At 25.8% G+C, this 7,554-nt stretch overlaps 1 protein-coding gene and 1 non-coding gene across 2 annotated transcripts; one reads left to right on the top strand and one right to left on the bottom strand.

Annotated features, from left to right (window-relative positions):
• Positions 1-2,364: 2,364 nt before the first annotated feature.
• Positions 2,365-6,230, bottom strand: LOC129987886 (cytochrome c-like). The gene is made up of 3 exons (XM_056095867.1): positions 6,083-6,230; positions 4,665-4,853; positions 2,365-2,725 (listed from the first exon to the last, which is right to left on the bottom strand). The coding sequence occupies exons 2-3, from the start codon at positions 4,849-4,851 to the stop codon at positions 2,580-2,582; spliced, it is 333 nt and encodes a 110-aa protein (XP_055951842.1). The 5' UTR covers positions 4,852-4,853; positions 6,083-6,230; the 3' UTR covers positions 2,365-2,579.
• Positions 6,231-6,638: 408 nt separating this feature from the next.
• On the top strand, positions 6,639-6,720 carry Trnas-cga (transfer RNA serine (anticodon CGA)). The gene has a single exon. It is a non-coding gene; the product is annotated as a tRNA-Ser (tRNA).
• Positions 6,721-7,554: the final 834 nt, after the last annotated feature.

Below are 7,554 nucleotides of genomic sequence, written 5' to 3'. Positions count from 1 at the left end.
AGAAAGAACTTGTATTAGATCATTTGTTTAGTATGCAGAAATAATTAAACCAATTCTTGGATCTTCAGGTTTGCAATTCATAAAAAAAAAAAAAAGGTTTTGATGCATTCTTTTCAAGCCAATTTATAAAATTTATATTTCTTTATAATCATTTCTTCATTTTATAAATTTCAAAACCATATAAGCTAAGATAAAAATTAATGTTAAGCAAGTGTTAATCCTCAAAACCATTCGATTACAAATACAATGCCACTAGGGAGAAACATATTCAAAGAAAAAATTTTAGTTCCAATGTCACGAGATCAATTTAAAAAAATATTTTAATAAACAAAAATAAAAAAAAAATTATTTAGATAGAAATTCATGACAAGTAGAACATTCTATTTATCAATCTGTTAAAAATTATCCATTAAATTAAAAGCACTTTGAAAGTACAATTCCAATAGTAATGAATCTCAATTTGAAGTCATTAAAAAATTAAATAACATAAGAACAAGCAATAAGAGACGCTGTAAAGACTTAGTTTAAATGTTATTTCAAAAATGATAGTGGAAAGGCACATTTTTTAAGAGGCCAAGACAAGTAAAATGCAAATAAAAAAATTATCAAAAATGAAAAAAACATTGGAATTAAATCCTTCCTAATTATGCAGATGCATTATGTTTAATGAAACTTTGCTAAAACTTTAGAAAAAGTTAAAGGAAATTATATAAAAATTATGCATAATTGAGAACTAAATGCAGAAAGTACATAAAAATTTATCAAAGTTAAGTATAACTCTTTGAAATAACCAGATTCATCATTTACCAAATAATTAATTTCAAGCTTGCACACAAGTGATGAATGCACCAACTGCAACCGGATAATTTTATAACTGATTTGGTTTTTTAAATGCACATTACGTATAAAAAACTTAAGATTTTTCCAAAGTTGAAAATAAGCAAAAAGTTTACATTTTTTACTTAATCTCTTCTTTTCCTAACATATATAATAATATTCAAAATCATACTTTTCAACAATGGTTACCAGTGATATATAACAAGTATTTCTTATAAATATATTACATATAATGAATATCAAATAATCATTAAAGAATAGACATTTCAAAAGAATTTTAACTAGAGCATTAGTAAAAATTATTTAACAGACATTTATTATTGATGAAATAGATAAGTGAAATCATCTTAATGGGGGGAAAAAAAAAGAAAAAGCACAATACGATTTTACTGATCAAACAAATTAACACTGGTGGACATCTACAATTTATCATTAAACAGCAAACATTTGTACTTATTTTAAAGTCATCAATGCTCAGTTTAACATCATAGCAAACTCTGACACACGTTTTGTATGAAGGAGCAACTTTAGTACTTTTGCATTCATACAAAAACAAGTTTTTTTTTAAGCAAAACAGCTATGTAGATAACAAGAATTCAGGAAGAGGGTATTTTTGTAGTTTTTCGACATATATCCATAACACCGTAGTTTTCACTTAATTTCTGTAGCAACTACAGAAATTCTATAGATGGAGTTTATACAAGACTTAATTGTAAAAAAATTCAATACATTATAAAATTATCAATTTAATCTCAAGATCAAAAATTTTTAAGTCGCCATATAATTTTAAATATATGGTTCCTCTATACAAGATGAGAATTTTCAAAACTTGCAATGTCCTAATAAAACAAAAAGCTTTAAATAAATTAACTTCTTAAAAAATCCAAACTAAATAACCTATAAAGTCAGAATTTTAAATCCTTTTAACAAGATAAATGAAAGCTAGTAAGACAGATAGCAAGAACATTATACCAACATACATAAAAGAAAACCTTATAAAACATTCCAAATTTTCTAAAAATATAAATCATATTTATTGCCATTTCTACTCTATAGTCAGGAACTATAGGAATCTAAAATCACTCACTTCAACAGTTTTAAAACCTTCAATAAGTTATACAGATATTATAAATCTGTATAATTACCGCATGCTTTTTCTAAAAGATAGTTGCAAGTCAAAAATCTTCAACAAGCCACCTGACAGTAGCATAAATAAAAGTAACCTGTGTCACTCAAAAGACTCCACCTATGTAATAGACCTTTCACTATGAATGCTGAGCTCAGTTTATATATATTATTTTCACAGTATTTGGGATCATTTATTACATCTAATAATTTTTCTTAACAAATGTTCCCTTTTGTTCAATACCTCTTGTAGAAAAAATGTGTATCTTTCATTTAAAAAAATCCTTGCACCGAGATTAAGTCAACTACTATGTTGAGCTTCGGAAAAGTGGGTCATACTGATTAAAAGTTGAAAAACCCATACCCTAGGTGATATAGAATAAAAGAAAGAAACCAAATACATAACCAAAAACACCACATACTCATATTTTATTCATCAACTATATCTTTGTAACATTTTGTAACAGCAGAAAATAAAAATGAGCAAGAGGCGATGGGTTGGAGCTGCATATATTGCACTTGCTTCTACAGAGAAACTAAGACAATTTACCCAGCAATAAATATTATTGAGATTGAAATTAAATTACGATGAAATTTAAAAACTACAAGTTCCATCATCATTTTGTTGCCTGCTCTAGGTAAGCAATGATGTCTGCTCGCTCGTTCTTTTTCTTTAGACCGGCGAACACCATCTTAGTGCCAGGAATGTATTTTTTGGGATTCTCCAGGTACACAAAAAGCGTGTCTCTGTTCCATGTAATGCCTACAAGAAAATTTACCAACAAAATTCATTAATTAGGTCATTATTTAATAACCAAGAAATTAACAGTTATAAATAAAAATTAAAATAAATTTTCTGATGACTAAATAAATAATAACAATATGTATTAAAAGTAAGAGAACAAGAAGTAGATACATTATTTAAGCAGCAGAAGACATACATGATCAGAATTATCTTTTTTCATTTATAAAACTACAACTTGAAAATTTAAAGACAATTTTACAGTAAGGTATTTATTCCCATTATATCATTAAAATAATTAATCAGAAGGATTTTACAAAAATGCTGAATAATACTGAGATATGCACTATTATAAAAGCAAATAAGTTTTCAATGATTAATACTAAGCTACGAATAAATTTTAAAACACATAAAAATGCAAAAATTGATTCTCCACATTTACAAATTTTTTACTATGAAGCCACTAGAAATTGGAGTAAAAGATTTCACTAGAAAAAATAGATTATAATTTTTAAACAGGAGAATTTATCTACAAAAGCCAAATCCAGACTGATATTCTAGAGAAAACAACAAAATAAAAACATGAATCATCTGTAAGTGGCAAAATAATTCAGGACAGCCTCATACAACCTATACTATTTCATCATATAAATTTCACATGTAAAATTCAGTCATTTTCATTCTTGATGAACAAATAATCCTTTTTACTAATAAATGACTGATATTACAGTGGAATGGCAAACTCATTTAAAGCCATCACACATTGTAAACTATCGCATTTTGTGTTTCGATTTTTATAAGCTCTTTTGCAGAATGCATATAATAAGTACAATACAAAATATGTTAGTGTGAATTACGAATATCAACTTGCAATGACTACAATGGGAAACAATTTTATACAAAAATGCCAATTTCAAAACCCAACCCCAATATGAAACTTTCAAACCATTACAGATTAAGAAAAGAAAATGTAATAAAAAGACATTAATAGAAGTATGAAAGATAATTTCTACTGAAAAGACTATATTTATAATTTTCAGTAAAAACAAAATACAGTATAATAGACTATTAAGAGAAATGTATGCAGAAATTTTAGACTCAGACTTCTAAATAAGCATGAGAATATCTTTGAGCACATTTAATTTAGCACCCAAGGTCGATCCCATTCCTATATTAGTGAATGTGACGCCAAATAATAAGTGCATAATGTGCTTTAATACATTATGTAATAAATTAAACACATCATCAAGTTATACAAGCACTATTTTTAAATTCAATTTCCTTACCAATACAAATTACAAAAAAATTAAGACAAGAAATAAAATTATAAATCAAAAATTTTTACGTAGAATGAGATCAATTCATTTCAAAAACATTTAAATTAAAATATATAAGGTCCTATTTATTAAAGTAATAATCTTTAATATTGTACTGCATTAATTAAACCCGAGATAAAAATCCAGCATATAGTGTTAACATCTACTTCTTAAAAAGATTATGCTTCATTACAGGATGACAAAGAATTCAATTATAAAAATTTATTAATAAATCATTTATATACAAAAACTCAAAACCTCTTATGTAACAACTGCTTAATATTGCTGTGATATATGCTTTTTTTTTTTTTTCTCTACAACTGAGCTTACAGAAAATATTTCAATTTTTAACCAACAAATCTTAATACTTTGTTTTCCCAAATGGGAGAAAAAAATTAAGAATATTTTATACACAATTTCAACAATTTACCAAATTATTCAAATATCAAATGCATACAAATCAATATCCAATACAATTCATTGTTAAGAATCAATAAAATGTTAAGCAAATTAACTTTGATAAAAGAAAGATTAATAAAAAAATTACAAAATAAATATGCCAATCTTAACAAGCAAATACCGTACATATACAACAAGAATTCTCTGTTAAGAAGCAAAAATTTCAATATTCATATAAAACAAACCTTTGCTTTTGTTAGCTTCTGTATATACAAATCCTGGAGCCTGTCCAGTTTTACGTCCTATTAGACCATTGAGATTAGGTCCAACCTTGTGCTTGCCTCCTTTCTCAACAGTATGACATTGGGAGCATTTCTGAACGAACAACTTCTTACCCTTCTCTGGATCTCCAGCAGGAATATCTTCACCCATTTCTAAGGAAAATAAAAAAATTACAACAACTTTTCAAAATAACAAATTACACTTTTTTAAAGAGTACAGACACCCATTTCTATTTAAGGTCAAAAATTTCTACACTAATTTTCTAAAAATCTATTTGGAGATTCCAAAAAAATATTTTAGGTTACATTTAATTAGCAAATATCTAATATTTTTATAAACTCATCAAAATGAATAGTTATTCCATAAAAAGGAATCGCAAGAATTTTAAAATCAAAGACATTTAAGCTGTTTCGCTAGATTTTCAATTTAAAAATATTTAAGAGTGATTTGTAGCATGAAAAATATAAATTGCGAAAATTTTATTTAAAGAGTATCTCAAGTTGAAAGTGAAATTGACATTATCTTTTAAAACATTTGAATATAAATATAATTAAAAGTATAAAAATTATCTTAATACAAAAAAAAAATCCAAATTAAGGAAAAGCATATAATGTAAAAAAATATGCAAACATTGCCTAAAATAAAATTAAAATTTGATAAATATTTTAATTATATACTTAATTATTCAAAGCCTAACTGTATTAAAGTTTGAAAACCAATTGTAAGGCAAGAAAAATATATTTTGATTTCCAAAAAGAGCTCTTGTGATTTCAATTATCCTAATTGATTTTATTTGCAACAGGAATTATAAATATCAAAATTCACCTAATAAAAATTTCAACCCAATTAATGAATTATAGAAAATAAATATCTGAAAAAAAATAACAAAATATGAAGAAACGTAATATAATACGTGTTATAATTCAACAAATTCAATCACTCTAAAGAGAAATCTCAAAAATTCTAAACACGAGGAAATAAAATTACAATTTAGTAAGTATTTTTTTTTTTTTTTTTCAAATCCATAAGTATGGTGACCTAAATTTGAAATAAATCCCAATTTATTTATTTTTCCTATTACGAATGCAATAGCCGGGAAATGTTACGTAATCCTACGCCATGCTGTAACTCTTGCGTTTAAATAACATTAAATAAATGCGCTTAGTAAAACGTGTTAATATTGTAAAAAATCTCAATTTTTACCACGTGCAACTCTACGAATTCAAAGTATTTTTTTACTACCATTGATTCATTCCTTACTACCTGTTTCACATTTACATTGCACGAGTCGGTACCACTTGATTAAGATGAATACATTATACTAAATACACATGAAACGTAAAAAGAAAGCATTTACTAAAATGAATAAAGTTATTCTTACCTGAATTTAAATAATTTTAAAATTTACAAAAAATTGAAGAATTTAGAGCCAACTTCGCTGATTTTTCAATCAAACGTCGATGGACGATGTTGACCGCACCACCTCAAAGGACAAAAAGAAGTCAAGTCATACGAAATAATAATTCGAAGAGCATGCGCAGAGGTTACTAAAATCATTGCCAAAATATCAGCTTTTTATATTTATAGTTATTTTTTATATAAAAACATTTTAATTAAAATATACATTTGCAAATTTTTTTAGAAGTATTCTAGAATTTTTTTTTCTTTAATTATTCAAAAATTACTAGTATGTACAAAATTTCGAGAACCGTCCCAAAAATTGGTTTCTGAAAATGGCATCGTTGTAACCTGGATGTAATTATTCATGCATTCAGCTGGAAAATTTTCCCTTTATATTTTGAAAATTGTTTAAATTGTGTGATTATTAATAATGTTTTCATAAAAATTGACGTGCCAATTTTAAATAGCAAAGATTTTTTTAAGTTTATTTTTGTGATGCTTCACTTTTCAACTACTCAACAAACAACTTTAACCGAGCAGTCGTGGCCGAGTGGTTAAGGCGATGGACTCGAAATCCATTGGGGTTTCCCCGCACAGGTTCGAATCCTGTCGACTGCGAACGCATATTTTTAATGCCTTGTCTTGAAACACACTATAAGGGAGAAGAAATAACAAGAAGCGGCACTTTTACGTAGAAAATAAGTAAAGATTACATTCTTATACTTCTTTTTTGTTCAATAGAATAATATTTCAGAAGAAAAATATAAGGAAACTTCAGAATAAAGAAAAAAAAAGTTTTGTCAGAAAAATATTAAAAACAATATACTTAAATTTTTATAGATTTCATTTAATATACATAAGTGTAAAATGTCTAAATTTTGAAGACTTAGATCCTTGAAATTAATTAATTTTTCATGCAATAAGAATGGAATGTAGAGTACACAAATATTTCAAAAAGTTTCAGACATTGCAAAGATGCATTCAGAAAATGCAATGTTATTACATTTATTTCTACAAAATGTTTTAACACGGTATTGTCACAGTTGCATTATGCAAAAATTATTAAAACCGCTTTACAACGGCAAATTATTATACCGTCGAAGTACTTTTTGACTAGGGACGATTGCTAAAAAAGAGTTTTTGAAATGTTAATTTGATTTCTTATTGATATTTAATTGAAATTTTAATATTTTCTTACAAAATTTTTAGAATAATCTATTTTTAACTTTTTTTTAAATTTTTAAACCAGGTTTTCAATAACATCAACTTTTTTTTTTCATTTAATTTTCTTTAACTAATTTCAACGATTTTTTCCAAAATATACTTTAGTATATTTTACAATTATTCTTTTTGTTTTATTACTGCATTAATACAGACATATGATATGAGTGAGTATATTAAAAAAAAAAAAAATTGTGCACTATAAATAATCATTCTTAATCTTAGCAACAT

The sequence above is a fragment of the Argiope bruennichi genome, chromosome 10 (assembly GCF_947563725.1).
Source record: "Argiope bruennichi chromosome 10, qqArgBrue1.1, whole genome shotgun sequence".
Taxonomy (NCBI): Eukaryota; Metazoa; Arthropoda; class Arachnida; order Araneae; family Araneidae; genus Argiope; species Argiope bruennichi.
The sequence above is the reverse complement of the archived record's forward strand: the minus strand, read 5'-3'. Positions and strand labels throughout refer to the sequence as shown.

Excerpts from the sequence above, each read along its gene's own strand:
- LOC129987886 (XM_056095867.1), bottom strand. The coding sequence starts at position 4,851 with ATGGGTGAAGATATTCCTGCTGGAGATCCAGAGAAGGGTAAGAAGTTG. Across the intron at positions 2,726-4,664 it reads AGAAGCTAACAAAAGCAAAG|GCATTACATGGAACAGAGAC; the intron begins GTTTGTTTTATA and ends ATTTTCTTGTAG.